The sequence below is a fragment of the Phaethon aethereus genome, assembly GCF_964289735.1.
Source record: "Phaethon aethereus genome assembly, chromosome: 15".
In the NCBI taxonomy this organism is placed as follows: Eukaryota; Metazoa; Chordata; class Aves; order Phaethontiformes; family Phaethontidae; genus Phaethon; species Phaethon aethereus.
The window spans coordinates 16,234,200-16,254,911 of NC_138591.1; the positions used below are offsets into that span (position 1 = coordinate 16,234,200).

Genomic DNA, 20,712 nt, shown 5'->3' on the forward strand with positions numbered 1-20,712 from the left:
TAGTATTTACCCATTTAAGCATTACAGAAGTGCCAATTCCCAAATGAAATATTCTCTGTGATCTAGAAAAACAGTAAGGATAGTTTATGGCATGTTGCATCCTGCAAAAGTAAGCAAGAAGCATATGCACTTTCATCTTGGTGTTACATTCAGCTCCCGTACATTATTCAAGGTGTGGAAGGAATCCAATGGAGAAAAATAAAAATCATAAAGTCTAGACCTGCGCAGCCTCTGATCAAAGGACAGGGATTGGGCAGTCAAGAGAAGACAGGGATGGGCAGGATATACACACAATCTTTGAATATGCAAAAATGCAGCTGCACATGTGACTGTTCTCCCTGCCTATGCTGACAGGACACGCGATATGACTGATCAGAAGCAAAAGAGGGTCATTTTCCTAAATATTAGGAAAACTGTCTGTCTTAGGATTTCCATCTACAAAGGTCTTCAAGAACAGCGCTGCCATGTATGACACAGGCACAGTTGTTCCCGAATGACCTCAAGGTCCCTTCCAGCCCTATTTTTATACTTCTATCACAGAAGTTTTGATTTAAAACTATTTTCCTATAACTGAGTTCCAACGCAGATTCTAAAAACGTCTCAAAATCCAACACAAAAAGGGTTGCCAATCTTCAGCACAGCAAAAATACCCACCACCGCCTCCCCATCTTCTTTGCATTGCCGCTGCCTGCTCTCACAATGGCTGCATCGCCTTCTGTCTGCAAGAAGGCACAGCAGTATAAAATGCCATCACATGAAACAATAAAACAGTGATAGCAGCACTATCCTGATTTGCTACTTTTGATTAATTTCAGGTGACGCTCTGTGCCAGATACACAGATAGTCCTATCAAACACTCATTTATTTAACTTAATCATAAAGTATTTTGTTTTGTAAATGTTTCCATATAGCTTCAGGTTCATACAGCCTTTCCACTACGGACTTTCAGTGAGCAAGGGTACTGAAAATAGTAAATGTAGCTTCACAAGGTAAGGTAATTGCTTTTAAGGCCTGCATCACTGCAGAAGCATATTGATCCGCCCTGATGTTCCTCTCTACCGCACACAAACTCCTATATGGCTTTGCCAGTTCAGGCACATGTAATGGTTTGGGTATTGTACAGTCTCAACAAATTCATACGTGAAGAAAGATCCAGCTCTGTATCCAGTAAGACAGGGAAGAAAAGTATATCTGCACTTCTCACCATTTTGGTGCTACAGTCACACGTTTTCCTTCTACTTACAGACAGACACTGGCATTTGGAGAAAGCATGTAGACATTGTTTTCACACAGTGGATAAATAATAATTGCTTTTCCCCAGTAGACAAGATGTGCAGCAAGCTGGAAAACCTGCATGGAGAAAACAGGGGAAAATTAGGGGAGCAAAAGCAAAATTCAAACTCTCAGCAAGAGTTCTGTACAATTACAGAAAAGTCTTGTTTGAGCTGAAACGAAAGAAAAATGTTCCATTCTTTCACCCTGCCTTCAGAATAAATTCATGGTTTAGTATAACATGTGGCACATCAAAAAGCATTTGACAAGGTTATGAATTTCCAGAGGTTCGCTTCACATTTCTAAGCAACTTAGTACTTCCTGCCTTAAAGGAATTTCTTCAAACCGTATCAATACAAGTTTAGTTACTTTTCATGCCCCAAAAACCTATTTTTGTTTATGCCCAAAATGTATTAAGTGTTGTACATGAAAAATAAAACAAAAGAAACAGCCTCTATTATGATACAAACATGAAGGAAACCAACACTGCCTTTTTAATGCACTGAGATATTTCAGTAATGAGTTACACAAAGTACTTTAATGTATTAAACAAGTCAGTGGTTGTTAATGGCTCTGGAAGAGCCACATAAATAGCGTCTACAAGACATAAAATCCAGCCTGTATCATTAGATGCATTTAACTTTGCTTTTTTGTGGAAAACAAAACTACAGAAGCAGTAGGGAATTTCCAGAGTTCATCCCGTAGCTATATAACACCAAATAACACCACAGACCACTGTAAGCAGACCTGGAAATTTTATTACAAAACAGGACCTTTGCTTTTGAATAAGACAAGGCATGGACCTACGATCAGGACCATCTGAGACGGCAACCCGTGTTCTTTTCCCGTCACACAGAGCACAGATCGCATGCCCGGGTCTAAATCAACCCTGAGAAGCACGGAGTGGCTCTCCCCTCTCCCAGATCATCTAATACAATCATCAGGCCCGACAAGCAAAAGGCCACAATGACCGCAGCCATCCTCAGTGACCTCGTGTCTCAGGTGATTGCCAGAGTCTCATTACCTCACTGGCACAAACTTCCCTTTCCAAGGGCTTGTCACATCACCTTCAGCAATTCGGATTTGAAAACTGGTTGTCAATACTGGAAAGGCATTCGGACAGAGCTGCTGGCTTGGAGAGATTGGCTCAAAATTTTTGCCCAAGCCTGAACTAGAGCTTCTTCCTGGGATGCTGCAAAGTCCATGCACTAATGTACCAAAGGAAATCGATAGGTAGGTTTGCACAGGCTTTCAGAGCTCTTCAGTAGAAAAGATCTTCGCAGATCCTGGGGAAGCAATGTATTTGGCCACGGCAGCTGCAAGCTTTCACTTGCGTTTTGGGTGCCTCCGTTTGCACATGGACATGGCAGAACCAAGACAGGCCACTGTGGTGTAAGTCAAGAGGTACTATTTGATCTGCTTTTAACTACCTAATGGGATGGCAGAGACGGGCATAGGCACAGGAGGCAACACACACAAGGTGGAAGATGGGTAATTCCCATTAGATGCGAGGAACGTTTTTCACTCTAATGCTGATCAAATGCTGGACCAGGGACCAGAGAGGCTGTGGGAGGTATCCCTGGAGGTATTCAGAATTTGAACGGACATGTTCCTGAGCAGCCTGCTTTAATGGACTTGCTCTGAGAACTGGCATGGACTAGAGACCTCCAGGCACCCCTGCTACCCCACAACAGTCTGTGATTCGGATGTGGCTGGCAAGCACCGTCGCTGCACCGCTGCCCTTCATTTCTCCAACCTTTCCCCACACTCTAAGGCTCGCGCTTTCTCAGTGCGCTCTGCTCACACCGAGAGCGTTGACATGCTCACGTACCACAGAAACCCACTGGCACACAGAAAGAAAACACCTCATGATTTAAAAGAATTTCAGCTGCGGCTGACAGTTCCCCGTACCTGCAGCAATGCCAAGTCAGCATCTTGAGCCAGTTGCTGCAAATTCTTCACAGCAGAGGTAGTTTTAATTACTCTCACCAGGGCAGGAGAGCAGTCCAACGGGAGCTCATTAAGCAATGACTTCTCATCATTTAAAAGTAATAAGGCATGGTAAGGCCTGCAGAAAGATAGAATACATTTGCACAGTAAACTTCAGCTTTTCCTGAAGGCTTAGTTATTCGCAGATCGTGATACCTGGGGTCAATCTACTGGTAAAAAAGAACTAATATAATCCTTTTGCTTTAAGTGGGTTCAGAATAAGCTTATTTTAATGCACAAGGTAAGATGTTCCCTATAAAAGGGGGATAGAGGGTTATACGGTAACTGGATGCCCCAGTGACTAGAAAAAAACCCTGCACTGTGCTGGCATGCAATTAAGCCTGGAGAACTAGTCTGAAAACTGCTCATCTGCATTACTGAAATACAGAATGGAGTAGAAGAAAGGAAGAAAGCAAGAGCTAGTTACTTTTCAGGTAAAAAGCTGTATACGTGGAATGCAGGAAATAAGACATCATGGGGCCTGGGCTCGCTCTCTTCTAGAAGCAAAATTATTTCTGGGTCAACAGATTAAAATGAACACACAATTCCTCTGACTGGAAACAGCACAGACCTCCCTTGCAGCATCACCTCGCTACAACCACCTAATGCTAACACAAAGGCTGTGGCTTCACACCACCATGTATTCGGCAGCATCATGGCAGCACCGCATCAGCTTCAGGGAGTCCCGTCTCAGCCCATGCCTCCACCACCGCTACAGCTCTGTGTCACACCATCCCCCAGCTGTGCCAGCACAGACATTTGCGGCACCACACTTGGAACTGGAAGAAGGACCGGACACACTCTGAAGGACAGAGCTTGCTCTTACCTGATAGATTTCAGGCTTCTCTCAATTGCTTCAGGGGGTATAAAGTTTGTGGCAACATAATGGATTTTATGAGGCAGGCAGAAGCTCACTTCCAGCCAGTTGTTGATATGTAAACGGACCACCCCTGTTGTGCAGAGACTAAAATAGGAAGAAAATACATATATACAGCATTTACCATGTATAACAAATGAAAACAGTGGTCCAGGTTCATCCCTGCACAGGAATCACATCAGGACAAGAAAAGACTGAACGTAGCCTGTCTATCCGCGTGCTGGCCGAGGACCAGCTGATTCCTAGCTGCAAGGGCTACTGTAACTTGTACTTAGAGAGCATCACCCCTACGAGGCTTTGGGGGGATTTGAAAGACTTCACCCCACTGATCTTACGCTCCCTTTTCTCTTAACATTGCAGCAGTATCTCAAGTTAAAAGAGTTTCTTGAAGATATACTGCAAGGCACTGGAAAATTCTCTAGGCCAGAGCTGCTAAAGGGCAAAGATTAATTGGACACTATGTTTTTACCTCCAATTTCTATCTTCCTCCCCAAGCAAAAAGAAAAGATGTCTGTACTGGGCAAGGGCTGTTACGCACAGCACATTTCCGCAATAATGGACTCCTCCATTTCCGCTTAGTTGTTTGTTTCTCACTAACCTGGTCCTGTTTGCAACATGAAATCACAAACGCGCTTGTTAAATGGTCTCTTCATTCTAGGAAACCACAGGGACTAAGCTAAGCCTTTAAGCTGACTTCAGACAACAGGACTGGAGTGGAAATGATGGACATCTCAGGAATGACAATAAAGTCTGACCCTCATGTTCAGCCTGAAAGCAACTATAAGCCTCTTTCACTGAAAAAACCCAGAAAGCTGGGAGATTAGAGCGATGAATGTCATTCAGGTAGTTTTACAGAGGTCTGTAAATCCAGACAACAGATGAAATATACCTAGTTAGGCAACTATATTTACTTAAAAATGGGTAAAGAGACCATAAGGAGCTAAGTTAGCAGCACCTTGCAAACCTTCACAGCGCTGCCCAGCCCACAGGCTGGAAATGCCGGCTGGGAACAGCTTTGCCAGAGGCAGTGGGACTGAGCACGGAGGAAGAGGCAAGGCCCGCTGCATCCCCTTCATGTATGCTCAGTTAGGAACACATATGAACTTGCAAATCAATCTTAAGCAACAGCTAATCATGTCTACACTGGAGAGCTGAATTTCTCGATATGTCCTTTGATTTTAAACTTTGTTCCAAAAGAATTTTTTGGGGCCTAAAATAAAATGTCAAAGTTTGCACTCTGAAAATTCCAATCTGAATTTTGAATTCAAGTGTGTTGAGACTCGCAATACGACTTTTGTGTCTATAACGCCCATGAATTTCCCCTCTACACAAAACAGATTTTAAAACACGCCAGGAACAGGCTGGGAGCAAATACATGTCTTGGAAACTCTTTATGTGGTGATTAAACATTTATACCTAGCATTCAATTGTAGGCCACAAACTAACATGCTCTTTTTCAAGTTCATCTGGTTGTATATAGGGTTTAGAGAGACCTGAAAATTCAGCTTTAAATCAAAAACATTGGGAAGCTTTGGCTGCTGGTATAACTATTCACCAAACCACAACAGAGCGGTGAGAGAGCAAACACGATCCCGTCCTGCCTCGTGCATGATCAGACTCATTAGGGAAAATCTCACTGCAGACAATGCTTTTCAAAAGCAGAGGCCATGGGTTTGTCCTCCAATCTTGCAGTGACCTCTGAAAAATAGCGATTTTTCAAGTTGAAAATAGAGCAGATACTGTATATGTTTGCCTTTTTTTTAAAAGGATCTGAAAGGATGAATCCACTGTCCCTCTGCCACTATCACCTCACATCTGATCACGACTCCAAGCCTTGAAGGAACATGCAAAGCACAGCAAACACCTCCGTTTTTCTTGCGTTAAATGCTGCAACTCCAGTAACACTGCTTAGCCCACCAGACACACACCAACTGACAGATAAAGCTGGATTCTCTCAAAATGCGTCAAGGTAAAGGGCACCCTGAAGCAGTAGTTATCCACACTATCGACCAGGCCAAATACGAGAGAAAACATGACAATAAATGAATGGGACAAGCGAGTTAAGAGACTCCCTGAAAGCTACTGGGGTTGTTTAAACAAGTTATCTAAAAGAAGCAAAGATAACATGAGAACATGAAACACTTGCAGGGATATTTCCCTTTCATAGTTTAACATCCACGAAACAGAAAAAAAATACAGTTGGTTCCTTTCATTCGTTGGTCCAAATGCACCAAGGCAGAAGCTTTAATTACATAATTACTCTCTCCACAGCATAATTTTGCCTACAGTGCACTATACAACAAGAGCCTAGAATTAAGGACAAGAAGAAAACCAGATTTTCAGTTCTGATCTGGATCTTAATTTCATTCTTCTACATTTGCATTCAACTGTACAATTTCAAGCCTTCATTATAGCTTTACGTACATGATTTCTCCCTTCACCTGCCCCTCCTTGGATAGAAAATAATTTCAGTCTCTAATAATTTGACAAGGAGTAAGCTACATCTTTCAGCAGCAACATACGCAACTGCCCTTAGCCAGCCAGAATTAAATTTAATTTCACTAATATATAGACAAAGATTCATGCAATATGAAGTATAGTCAAATCACAGAAAGTGAAGTTCAGATCCACATTTGCCTTCATTTTTACAGATTCCCCATGAAGTCATCTATTTAGAAAGCTTTTTATTGTGAGCCTCACAAATCTCCATGAGCTGGCCCCAAGCATTTTGGCTGGGGACCAGCAGACCCAGAAGCCACCTTCTTTTAGGGGCAGAAACAGAACAGCAAACACCAGCAACAGAAGAGAACAGCAAGAAAAGTTTTCAAAGTCACATCAGGGAGTCATCTAGCTCCAATTCTACTTTATCCCTCTTAACCGACTAAAACTGTGGAGCAAAGAGTCCGGGAAGACACAGGACTGTGGGAAGGTAAGAACACTGCATCGGCTGCATTGCACGCCACGAACCTCAGGGACACAGTTTAAGTAGCCCCGATAGGAAATCTAGAATTGCACAAAGATTCAAAGGTGCAGTAGGTACACCAGGAATTTACAGAAGGCTCTCATTTGTTCTTTGCTCCTTTCCTAACTACTCTTCACATTTTATGGGGATTTTTTGCAGTCTTACTGCACCCTGGGCTTTTCAACTGAGTTGACGTTTTCACTGAACTATCTGCTGTAATTCCAAAAGCTCTTTTCAGAGCAGTTACGTGCTATGTAAGTGTTGTTTGGCCTTACATGCATTACTTTACATCTGTCTACACTGAATTTCATCCGCTGTTCTACCAGTTAACTGGTATCCAGAGCCCTTGCTGCAACTTTTCCTTTTTCCCACAGACTTCAAGAGTAACTGGGCAAAAATAGCTTCATTCCCCGTACTCTAACTGGCTATTAAACCCTCAAAGACATTCCATTTTATCCCATGAAAACTTAGTTTCAACACTTTTTTAAAAAAAGGCTATAGTTAGATAAGACATGATGAGCAATACTGAGCGATACATGGTGAGGGATTAGGATACTGAGAGGGGATATCATAGTCTAAAACTGAGACAGGGAGAAGTAAATAGGAAAAAGCTGTTTAACGTCTCCCCATCGTAAGCCCTACGAGACATCTCATGATACTAGAAGGAGCAAAGTTCAAAAGAAATAGAAAGAAACACAGAAACTAGTTAAGCCATGGACCTCCTTATCAGAGGATGCTGTGGTTGTTCAATATTTACTCTGGCTCGCAGGATCGTGGACTAATTCCGGGAAGTGAGATTAGCTGAAGGCTGTTGAATATACAGAAACCACCTCCAGGGCTGCAGGAAGCTGGGGAACATTTTTGGGAATATCACCGCTCTTTTGCTCCATTCTTCTGCTCTGCCCTGAACAGCGATTGTGAACCACTGCCCCCAAAGGGGAACCCAAAAGTTGGCCAATATCCCACAGAATTGCAGGCTTTTTTTTTTTCCCCAATAACTATTTGCAAAACAAAGACAATCCCACTTCATATTTTATAAGACCGTTACGAATTTTTACATATACACACCTCATTTTATGTCTATCCTATTTATATCCGAAATTAATAATACGTTTTCTAGTCTGGTAGAGGTGAGCTTGTAGCTTTGGAGTTTGTTTATTTTTGCTAGAGATTGTGACTACTTAGAGCTTTGAAATGGTTTCACATTTCCTTGTAAAGGACACAGACCATCCTTTGATCAAGCAACTGTAGTTGGCTTATATTTTACGGTAAAACCACATAATAATTCTAATAATTCATTAAATCTCGTATAATTATTCCACTTTTCCCTGAGCTGCTGATCAACCAGTCAGTTCAAATCCCATTAGGCTAAAAATGTATAAGGGCTCTTTGTGTATTACAGAGAAGAATCAAACAATTCAATCCTCCTCCAAAACCTCCCCATACTTTCACTGTTATTCCAATATAAAGCTAAGGGAAGTTTGCTAAAAACAGACAGGCAGTTAGCTAGTATCAACCTAACATAATATCGGCAGTTGCAGATAAAACTTGGTGAAAGCTGTCTTAATTCCCTAAATTGAACACTGGATTAAAAGAGACACCCATTGTGACACTGGTGAATTTGTCAGCGCTGGAGGCACCAGCAACTGGAGTTTCTTGGTCCTGAAGCCATTGCTTTTTGTTCCGCACCACTGCTGGAGTTTGGGGACAAGATAAATGAAGACTCCTAAATCTATATTCTGAACTAATGGGAAAGAAACATTCTGGTTTTCCCCCATTAGAGTCAAAAAAGGTCCCAGGAACTAGATGTTGATTACCTCAGAACTGTCAGTTTAATAATACTCCATTACTATAGCAGCAATAGTGTTACAGTCAAGATGACCTGGCTAATGATTCCTGCCTTATAGAATACAGGCATTTCATTCAAAACACAAGGGACATCTTGAGCTACAGAAAGATTCATGCTTTTGTACAAACCAACTTGCTAAGGGACATGTTTGGTCTTGCCTGAAATACCTCAGCACCATCTACAGGAAACCAAGGGCTAGACAGCACCTCTGGAGCAACCGTGACAATTCAAGAGGCCTTCGACTGGAATTGCAGAAATCAGCAGACACTGGGAAATGCTGGCTTGAGCAAATGTCAAGTGGAGGGCTGGGTTTCCACCTGCAATTCAAAGTACTCTCTCCACCTAACTATGCTGTTCCCTATGCCAAAGGCTATGCCAGATATCCCCTTACATTTAAACCAGCACATTGCCACCGCATGCATTTAAAGATTTACAGTTCCCAGCAGTCTTTTCTCCTCTCAAAGACACAGACCAAATCTTTCCATCTTTCCTCTTAGGTCACTCTCACTCCTCCACACTCTCTAGGTGGCCCAAATCCTTCTTGAAATGTGGTTCCCAAAACTGGAAACAGTATTCAGCTGGGGGCAGAGGGGGGATTTACAATCCTGAGCAGGACTGGTTCCCATCTTAAGAGACAAGACTTTTATTTTATTCCTTCTTAACTATTTGCTGTTTCTGCAACCCTAGGTCCCTTGTGGCTGACCCTCATTTCAGAAAAGACCACACAGTCTCCACTCCAGAGCTGTTGGCACTCAGAATTCTTTGTCTTGGAGTTGCAGAATACAAATCCTATTTCCAGACCATTTCTTCTACCTGACAAAAAAAAAAAAAAAAAAAAAAATTCTACACCTGCTCGGCAAGGTATTGCAGCCCCTCTCGCCTGATCTGACTGCAGGTGTAATAAGCATATTTCCTCTTCTCTCCTATGAAGCATTAATGGAAAAATCCTGCAGAACACCACCTTATTACCCAGCCAGCCAACACCACTATTAACTAGTCTTCAAGTAGAGCTTCCAATCAAATGCACAGACATTTTATATTTTTCCCAACACCTTATTTCTTACATTTGCTTACGACAATGTCATGTACAAGTGTCCAAATATAACTTGCACCACTTCTCCCTGACTCACAATGCCTAAACGAGGGTTGTTTGGCCTTATTTTACATCTCGGGGGCAGCACCAACGTGTGTTTCTCCGTGGTCTGTCTCTTCCTCCTTATTTCATGGTTGTATTAGCATATTCCATGAGCTTGGGCTGTATGTTCCTCCAGCCACAGCTAAGTGCCACAAGATGTCACTGTGTCACTAAAATGCTTGGAAACAAGATCAGGGTTTGCCCAGTCACAAATAAATAGCCCTAGAGGAACAGAGAAAAGTAGCAGGTGAAGTTTAATATTAGAATTACAGGCTACATAGAAAGTGCCTTATTTTAAAACTTAGTACCGATTTTGTGAGAGCTGTATTGAGAGTTGAATGTATATAACATTCCTTCCAAACAGGCTGAAATTCACAGCTCTTGAACATAACAAAGAACAGCTTACTAGAAGTTTTCTAATGTGCTTTTGTAATCATTACAGTATTTAGGCTTTCAGCATCTTACCTTTTGGGCCTTTGCAATTATTCCCTCTGTACAAGGGGAACCGCAATCTAGGGAGGCTAAAGGGTTTGTCTCATACCATACAATGTGCTCTCCAGTCAATCAAGGAACTCCAGAGTAGTTCTCCCAAGCCCTGACAAACACCCTAATCAAGGGGCACATCATCTTCCTCCCCAGCAAAACCTTCTGTGCTCCTTTGTCAAGGTCCTTCACCAAGTGCATATCCTGAATGGAGGTGTCTGCTCTGCACAAGGAGTCAGCACCGACAGGCTGTCAGAGCAGAAGTAAGCTGGAGGAGGTTGGTGCTGGCTCCTGCTGAAATTCAACACTAACTCCACACTCCTTTGAAATCCTTGCCAGAACTTTTAATCCAGTCAAGAAACATCATGTTACACTTTCCATTCTGCTGAAAGTCTCACCACATAATCCAAATTCACTGTCCAGACACGCACAGTGTAACCAAATGAAGTCAGGGCAGTATCTGACTTGCCATCGGGGCTAGATGCAGCATTTTTCTCTTAGCTGCAGGTTTAGAGCACTTCTACAGTGAAACAATATTCGTATTATGAAACTTCTCAATTCTACAATTCACTTGTCATTATGTGCCTCTGTGCTAAAGAAGAAAATAATAATTCTTAAAGCTGTGACAGACATCACCAACTTTTAAGAACCTATCCAAAAGGAGACGAAGGTAATGATTAGGATAGCAATTCTGCAAAGATTTCACCTGAGAGCTAGCCTTCACATTGCTCCACCTGGTCTAAAACCCAAATGCCAATGAGTCAACAGCATGAAAAGGTGGATAATACCCTAAGGAACAAGGCCAAGAGGTTTCAGTGAGAAGCAGCATACTATAAGCCATGAAGAAAATCCCACTTACCTGTCATATGTCTCTTTGAGATCTCTGGCCAGTTTGCATTTGGGTAGGATGTGATGAAAAGGTGACTGTGGCCCCTCTGTGGCTATGGAAAATTTCAAAACAAGAAAACAAACAACTGATTTCAAAGCAAAGAGAGTTTCCTCTTCCCCCCCTAGGTATCAACCAGTATCTTAGGGACAGAATCCATATCTTTTTATCTACAATTATCTTTCAAAGCTTTTACAGTAACTAGATGTTAAAATAATAATAGTGAATTATTGCCAACTTCTCCTAAACCTCAACCTCAGTTAAGCACATGTAACTGTGAATTTGACAAGTGATGATTTTAAGTGTTTTTGTTTTTATACATGTTCGTTTTAATTTTTAATGCTTGCAGCAAGATGATGCATCACTGTCAGGTAGAGTTCACCTTAAATAGTGCACATTATTATAGTAAATTGCTCTGAACTACGGTCTATAAAAATGCTCTGTAACTATTTACTAGCCATGGTAACAACATGCAAGAGTAAAGTTTCCACACAAGAAGTCTGATGACTCAGCACACAGCATTAAAGCATGGGAAACATTGCTCTAGGTTGGATGAAGCAGGCTACATACGAGTTCTTCCATCTCAGCCTGACAGGCAGATCCAAATTTGATGGTTCAGTGCACATTCTCCAGCGATCACACTGAACTGAGCTGGCAAGGAAAGCAAACAAGCTACTTCACTTCTAAAGCTAACATCTCTGCATAGGGATAGTGATGGTGGATGAGGCAAAACACAGTCAAAAGCTGTCAGAATGCTAAAGAGCACCAAAACTTGTTCATACTGATCCCAGCCACAAAAGAAGTAAGAAGGCACAATCAGCACTTTCAGAAAAGTGCTCCTGGACAAACATATTCCTGCACAAAGCTAAGCTCAGCACTCACTTTCTGACATGGCAGACACTTCGTCCTGAATAGCCAAGATCAACTTGGCCTCCCTGGTCAGGTATTGGCAGCGGCGCTCCTCGTGCTGCAAGACTATGGCAATTCTGCGGGAGAGGTTGTGTAAGCAGTTTATCACGGATGGATCTGCATTGGCCTACAGGCAACACAGGAGAGAAACAGGTCGTTCATTCAGTCACAATCACATATATGGAACTACAGGGATGGATAACTAGTCAAAATTATTATCTTTAACAGATATCAAAAGTCAGCCTCTTTGGCAACTGGCAAAAGAAAGGAATTTTCTCTAGGAGCAACAAAGCAGAAGCTTGGAGACGTCCAAAGGTAAAAAGACATCTCGGGGATTTCTAAGCTTGTCTATGTGCATCAAATGAACACAGCACCTGGAGCATGATACTCCTATCTGATTTAATTTTTCCAGTTGTTAATGAGCGTTCTGCTAGCAGAGAGACCAAAGAACTCAATTTCACACAGTGAGAAAAGAAAATGTCAAGCTATTTGAGAAGTCAGGATATCACGATGTTCAGATTAAATTCACCGGTAGGACAAGGACTGCAGTGCCTTTAACACAGCCCATCCACTCCATGTTGCTATACTGATGATTGTCTTGCACACTGACAAGACAGTAACCCAGTAAGAATTACCAGGACGTGATCAACAATTTGATCCCAAACCAGAATGAATTTGGATTTACGCTCCTGAACATTTCACAAATATGGCTTATTACTAACACTGCATTTGTGCGAGTCCCAGAATGAAAGTGCTGGAAAAATCTATCGTGTAAGTCCAGCTGACAAGGGGGGGACGTGGTGGCTCCAGTCTGAGTAAGCAGCTGCTTCATGTTTGTTAAGACATTTAAAGGAATTTACAGTTCTAGCAAGCGATAACTTGGCATGTAAACTAGCAAGCCATGAATCATCATTTTTGGATTCCACTGTTCTTGCTGAGTCACGACACGTTGGTAACCCTGAAGCTTCAACACAGCAGGATCAGTGCTGATTATAGCATTTGGGACTTTGCCTGCTCTGTCTGCCCACTGCAGATGGACCTTCATCTTTATCTCAGAACGCCTCCACCCACCTTCTGCAGTGCACTACACCATGCTAGGAAAAAATTTCCACTTGCTTCTTGCACAGCACTTTCCAGAAACTAGACAGCTCTCTATGAACTAAGAGTGTCTCATTTGGCAAATATGATTTAGCGCTGCATTACACACACAATTACATCAGTATCATCACAGTGTCAAAATGCCAAAAAAGCAAGTTTTCCTAGGAGGACCACTAGAAATTAGATTCCAGAAAAATATTGTGAATGAAGGAGCTTTGGTTTCAACACTTCTGATTCCACATGACTCAATGCGCATGAACATTTGTGTTTGCATGTGCATGTACACATGCTTACCTACCACTGAAGCATGGTGCTTTAGCAATACACCAAAACAACAAAGTTCTTGAAGTTAATGTCTCTTAATGTGTGAAATCTAAAATCAACTCTTGTATTGCAAATTCAGCACTTCCTGACCTAAGAACGTCCCAAAGCACAAGAACACTAGATACCCAGCAGAACTCAGTGAACGATTTCTTGCTTGATTCAGACTGATTGCTGGGATAACCATCTCGTGTGAAACCTTGCTCTTCAACTGAGGACAAGCTGTCCAGACTGTGGCCACGTCCGTGTTAAGTCACCACTGGGAAGCCAGCAGTAAGAAAAGTACTAGTGCTAAAAGGAAAAAAAAAAGGTCACTTCACAAGCAGGGAGATGGAGGCTTTTGAATCATGACATTATATCCACTCCAGCAAAAATCAACTATTTCCACAGACAGCTATTCCAACTCCCTCTTTTATTTTTACAGTGTTTCTTCATATGTGTACATGCCACAAAAAGAATGTGATGGCTCCACAGATACAACCTGTGGGCTGGGAAAAGAAACCCAGAGCTCAGAAATCAAATAACGCTCAAACATAATGAAATTTCTACGGTTTTACACCACCTAATTAGCCAAGCCAGGACCCCTCAGCAAAGATACCAACATCTAGTCAACAGAGTAGGCCTGAAAAAAAATTCCAAGCGAAAACTACTATTTCCTCCTGGTTCTTGCTGAGCTTCAAAACCTACTTATTCTTCACTTTTACCTTCTTCTCATTTAGAACACTACAGCCGCTGCTCCCCAGCACTCTCCCTTTACAATGATCTCACTGCTAAGAGGAGGCAGCTTTCAAACACTGTGCATTTAATTATAAAAAAAGCCTGGAGGCACCGGGCAAAGGCACATGTCTCTCTATCATACAGCATGAGTAAGGCCTCAAAAAACAGTGCTGTGCTGAGCCAGAGTAGGTTTCTGAATGACTCTGCACTGAGCAAGCTTGAGTTGATTGAGGCTATGGTGGGGACCTGACTCTTAGGGCTGGCCAAGCATGAGCTGCTGTCCACGCTGCCTCTGCTTCCGGAGCAGAACCGACCACCATGGTCCAAGCTGCATGGAGTCACAAGGGCTCGGGCAGTGTGGCTGTATGGACTTGGTCCTATCCCGGGCAGCAACAGAGCAGTCACGTACAGAGCGTGGCATCTGACACACAGGACAGTCAGACCCAGGCTGCCTTCTTGCAGAGCTCAGTTGGACAAGCCTCAATTGCAGGGTCAAGAAAAATCACAGCAAATTACCAGCTCACCAACAGCAGAAGACAAGACATATATAGGACTTGCAGCTGGGTTCATATTTATTTTGCAAAGTGGTTTCTTGCATGCCTTTACACTCGACATATTTAAAACCAAAAACTCTAGAAAATGTCCTAGAAGAGGTGTACTTGTTTTCCACTGGGCTGGAAAACCTTCCCACTTGTTAGTGTTATATTCTACATTGTTTAGGTTTGTTGTTTCAAATTAAAATATCCCAGTGAAATCAGGCACCGAACATTTTACAAGAGATTACTGGAATGTGAGCCTACTGCATTTTCTTATACATCCAAAGCATATCTCACTGTCAGATGCAATGAAGGCAGTCCTTACCCTTAGTGCAAACACCACGTTGAAGAGAATCATAGTGGGCATCTCTCTCTTTGGTGAGGGATCAGTTTTGGATACCTGAAAAATATTTTTTAAAAAAATCGCGTAGTCTAGTGTTAGTTGTATCCAGTAACAAAGGGGAAAAGAAAAATAAAAAAAAGCCTAACAGTCAAGTAACAAGTTTGCTGAGAAAAGAGAGCGGACAAATCAAATTACATCAACAAGTCTGACTTGTAAAAAATAAAACTATAATTTTGGGTTTTTTTGTTAAAGTGCCACAGTTACTCTAGAACAGTGCCTTTTCTGAGAAGCTATGAAGACTTAAACCAAAGCATTTTGGTCGTGACCATGGAAATGAGTATCAGTTAAGGTCTTACTAGGTGTCTTTACTATTGCATTTTAGCATCATTAGGGACCCTAGGTTTAAACTCCTTATCACGATTGTCAAATAGATTGTTAACTGAAGAGAAGTCCATAGATTTCTCATCCCAGGCCACACCTTTTCCTTCCCAAAATCCTCATCTGGATTGCATGATGTTACAAGTTGTTGCTTTTATCAGAAAGAATATGCTCTAGAACTGCAGTACTAAAATAAAAGGTTTGATTTTCCCTTCCTGCAGGATTTCAAACACATTCTCCAGCCGCCACCCTTCTTTCTGCAACAGAAGACTTCATCCCTAACTCAGGTACAGACTTTCTGGTGAGGAGGAACAGTGGAAGCCAAGACAAGCAAGTTGAATTTGCACATCCCAGACTAACCAACTCTGAATCGAGCAAGCGTCGCCACAAGATGGAGCACAAAATCCAGAGGACATTCCTGCCACCCCCAAAGCTCCCTGCTGAACACCCAATCCACCCCCAAGTGAAAACAGCTATAACCTGCCAAGCAAACACCCAGCTAACCTCATATTTAGTAGCCACCGTATGTGCATATGTAGGTAATGCAGCGTCTGAGACGGGGCAAATGCGGAGAAGATGGCAACAGCAGAGCTGCATCCACCCTTCCTGGCAGATCCCAAGCATCAGCAACAGACTGCGCAGCAGCGAACTCCAAAGTCTGAGTGCTTTCACTCGGTAGTCTTAAAAATTAGAGAAACTAAAAGACGTAATACATATTTTTGTTTTTTTCTAAAGTGTAAGTGAAGTTCTATCAAAAAGGCAGTGATGGGAGGGTGGTAAAGCCAATTTACTGTGTTTGTTTATTCTCCTGGAGTAACAGGTTCCAGGATGTCTTGTGAACTTCAAGAAAGACTCAAACGCATTTCTGAGTGTAGAGACTGATCCTGTTCCTTCCTTAAAATCAAAGAAACTACCATCATTAACATCAATTGGGATGCAGGCTAGATTTCCTATCACCTCTTGTCCAGAAAAAAAGAAGAAAAGGCTAAGTTGGAAAAGAAAATGCTGAAGGAATTTGAAGAATTCAGAATATTGCTACATAAAAGGCAGTCTGGCACACAGGATTAAATATCCCTGCTCTTGTAACTCCTGAATGTCATCTGAGTAAGAGTTTGCTGAACTGCCCCATGGATTAATTTACTGCAGTATGAACTCCGAAGAAACCCAAATCAGAGACTGTCAGGTTACTCTGGTCACTGCCTTTGCTCTATGGGAAAGGAGCTCCATTTAGCTTCCTCCTAATTGCAGAAGGGGTCCCAGATTTAGACTCAAATGAACTAGCAGGGATGGCTGCTGTGTCTAGAAGATTCTGGACACCAGAAAGTTCTGGAGTGCCTACTGGGGTGATAAGACACGCCCAAAAAGAAGATCCTACAAGTAACAAAAAAGTGTTTACAGAACTTTATAACTTGGCTTATTTACTCAGATGCAATTTTATTTAGACAAATTGAAAATGAAGAGACATTCCATGTCACTGACATTCCATAAAATTGACTGGAAAGTGGAGAAAATGTAATAATATGTGGTGAAAAAATGCAAATACAAATTTTCAACCTCATTTGCACCACATTTAGGAAGTTGTGCCTTTTGGACAAAATTAGCAACATAAAGGAATCTGATACTGTGAGGGAACAGGCCACTGCTGTCAGGGTCCTGAGGGCACCAAAAGGTCTTAGTGGCCCTGACCAGCCCCAATGGGGTCCCCACACACACCCTAGCCCATGACCCAGGAGCCCTCTTTAAGCTCGGCCCTGGAGCCCCATTTAAGCTCAGCCCAGGGCGTGGAGGTGTGCCTCTCTCCAGCCCTGCGTCCTGGATGGACCTTCGACCTACGTCGGCATAGGCAGCTCGTCTCCTGGATGGACCCTTGTCAAGCACATTGCAGCCTTGTCCTCCAGCCATTGTCTTTGGTCCTATCTCCTTTTGCTCCTGGCTGGGGTCCCTGTACAGACCTGGGGCCTTGTTCATCACCTGCCTTGTCTGGAGGACCTACACACACTTGCACAGCTTGGGCACACTTGAATTCTGTCTTCCAAAACAGCTTAAACATTTGGACTGAGTCTTGGTGATCCTCCATCACATTTCTTGTAGACTCACGACTGAGTTTCGAAAGTGGAACGCTAGCCTCTCTTGATGCTTGAGGCCAGCTCCTCACTTGGATTAAAGCAGTCTGGTCTTCTAAATATCAAGCAGCAGTTGCCAACAATCTGTTTGCATCTCTAATTATAGATAGAAAGGATGACAGAATTGGCAAGCTGATTTTTTTCCCTGAGAAAATGAACAACTGACTGAGTAAATTTGATGAAAAATGAGACCAAAGCAGTTCAGTGAGAGAGATCAGTCTTGGATTCAGAAATTACCAAAGCCTAGTTCATTCTAATAGTCTATGAGGAAGAAGGAATGGAAGAGGGAATATTTGGCACATAAAAGCATTTAATTCTTTCCTAGGTTCCTAGGACCTTCTCCATAGCCTAGGTGGCAACTGCTTTCATTCCAAGCAGCTAAAACACAGGCCATGGAGCAAGGTCTCAATGCAAATAACAGCCTGACTTTGTCCACAAGAAAATTTTAGACCTCTTTCAACATCCTAGCTATTCCAACCAAGCCTTGTGAATCATCTTCAGCACCAGTAAGAGTTAAAAGCCAAATAAGGCTGATGCGGCTTCTAGCATTTGTGAAGGTTTTAGGTGGCGCTTTTATTTTTTTAACTGCCATACTAATTAGAGGTGCTAAAAAGCTAACTTGCAATAACTAACACAGTGAGAAACAGCTTTTTGAGCTGGACTGCTTAGTATTACTTCTCTTTACCCACACTGCTCTTGTACAGTAACCAGAGGGGGGTTTCTGTGAATCACTGACACCGCTCCCTCAGTTTGCCACTCACTGTATTCATCTGGAAGTAAGTAACAGACAGCTTTAAGCATCAGGAAGTAAAAACGGCGCGCACATTCTGAATTATGTTTCCTAACTAAGCCAGGCAGTTTGAAAAGGCGGCAGGTCCCCAGAGCAGACCTCATACTGTACCTGCCCAAGGGCGTGCTGAAGCAACGTGGGATGGCCAACAAAGCGAACATTATCAATCTTCAGTTCAAACTTTTTTCCACACATATCTGACTTGGTAGCCAAAATTGTTGCCAGGATGACATCTGAAAACCTTGAAGAGCAGAAACAGAAGGTTATTACAATTTTCAAAAAGCATACCCCCAGAATATTCCTCCAAATACAGATATATTTAACTTGTAAGTTTTTAAAGTATTTTAAGTTGTGTCTAAATTGCTGTACCTGGAATACCACCAATTATGGAAAATTAAGAACCCCTTAATTACATCGCTCAGATCATCACAATTATAAAACAGGAAGCATTCACGACAAAGACTGCAGGGTCATGCTTATTTAATTACATGCTCAGCAAAATACACTGGAAAGATTAGATGCAGTTTGCTTAAATATAAAAACAGCTTGAGTTAGCCATTGCCTGGATTTAGCTACAGGTTAATGAACTTACTAAGCAGCTACATACCAAGGCAGCCTGTCACTCAAGCACAACAGAGATCTTTAAGCCACCCAGTATGGCAGAGGGGAAGGCAAGAAAGAGCCGATTCAATTACAAGAAACATACATCCAACGCTTGTCCCTCCTTTCCCAAATCTCATCAGTGAGATGGAAAGTAACTCACTTAACAGACTCAACCTGTGGTCAACAGACCACCTGCACCCTTCTGAGAGCTGCCTGGCCTCACCTGGGCTTTCCTCATTCGATAAACTAAACTGAGCCAAATTTGTGACAGGGCAGGCTCTTCCCAACACCGACCATGGTGTCACTGGATTGCTCTGGGTTGGTGGTGGGAAGAAGGCAGCTGCGAGACAGGAGGGCAAGTATCTACAAGGAGTCTGCCCCGTAAAATACAGCTAGCACTGCAAAAACAGGTAAGAATCCAGTGTGACAAGGGAGGAATTCTGCAACCACTCTTTCCGATGACCTTGCAACATTGGTGTGGTCTCTACAAACACTCAGGGTGTCCCCTGAGACAGTGGAGCTCAAATCCACAGGGAAAAGAACCTCAGCTGCTGCAGGGAACTTGCGGTTCTAGAATGGGAGCAGCGCAAGGTTCGATATTAGCAAGTTCTTTCCTCATCTGATTTCTCAGAGGCTCCTATTTCACCAAATGAATTTCAAACCAGTTTTTTTTAAGAATGGAAGTCTTTATTTCATTTTCTTTCTTTACATTGAGGGAAGTGTGCCTATGTCAGACCATCCCCCTCCACCAGGCAGGTATCCCAGATAACCCAGTATCACTCAGAGAAAAGGGCAGGCATGGGTGTGTGCTGCACTCGCCTTATCTCTGGGCCACAAGTGAGCCCTCAATGCCCAGAGAAGGAATTAATGTACCATATTCCTGGCTCACTCTGAGCGAGTTATGGAGCACTTCAGAAATTAAGACAAATGCACACAGCCAGGTCTTTTGTGTGTATCCATTTGCATATGACCCAAAGGGCATTTCTTTTATTAGACCTACATATACTGAAGATGAAGGAAAACAGAGGGGCATTCCAAGCTGCCAGAGCCCCTGGTGTTTGTACAAACAGGACATCCTAGCCACAGCACACTGCTTACATCTGGCTCGTGGAAGGAGCAGCTCTGTACAAACTTCCAAATCCCTGGCCACTCTGCTCAGCTAAGGGCCAGCAGAGAGATGGGGAAAGTAGCCAGAGACTCGTGGGGCCACCGAGCCCACGCACTGCACCATGCTGCACAACACACGGAGTTCTTCAAGAAAGGGCAAAGCGTCCTCAAACAGGGCTTGGACTGACAGTCCTTGGAGATCACATTCAAAACAGGAAAAAAAAGTCACCATAGCAGCAGTGAGCTTTTCCCCCTCTATGTGCCCCCTTCAGCTGTGTTAACAGGCTCATCATGGAGCCAGAGTGTAATAGCAATGGATCCAAAATGAGCATAT

The 20,712-nt window shown here is 42.7% G+C and overlaps 1 protein-coding gene across 5 annotated transcripts in view; it reads right to left on the reverse strand.

Moving 5' to 3' along the window:
- The window catches only part of NPRL3 (NPR3 like, GATOR1 complex subunit), a gene marked incomplete at its 5' end in the record, with an annotated part of 45,286 nt that overhangs the window by 15,844 nt on the left and 8,730 nt on the right, over nt 1–20,712 (reverse strand). For 3 of the 5 annotated variants that reach the window (XM_082006830.1, XM_082006829.1, XM_082006827.1), the window contains 7 exons: nt 1,244–1,350; nt 3,184–3,340; nt 4,088–4,225; nt 11,427–11,508; nt 12,336–12,489; nt 15,360–15,434; nt 18,780–18,909. In XM_082006830.1, coding sequence (XP_081862956.1) covers nt 1,244–1,350; nt 3,184–3,340; nt 4,088–4,225; nt 11,427–11,508; nt 12,336–12,489; nt 15,360–15,434; nt 18,780–18,909 — 843 coding nt within the window. Of the gene's footprint in view, nt 1–1,243; nt 1,351–3,183; nt 3,341–4,087; nt 4,226–11,426; nt 11,542–12,335; nt 12,490–15,359; nt 15,435–18,779; nt 18,910–20,712 lie in introns of all 5 variants that reach the window. The other 2 variants (XM_082006828.1, XM_082006831.1) reach the window with 2 other exon arrangements.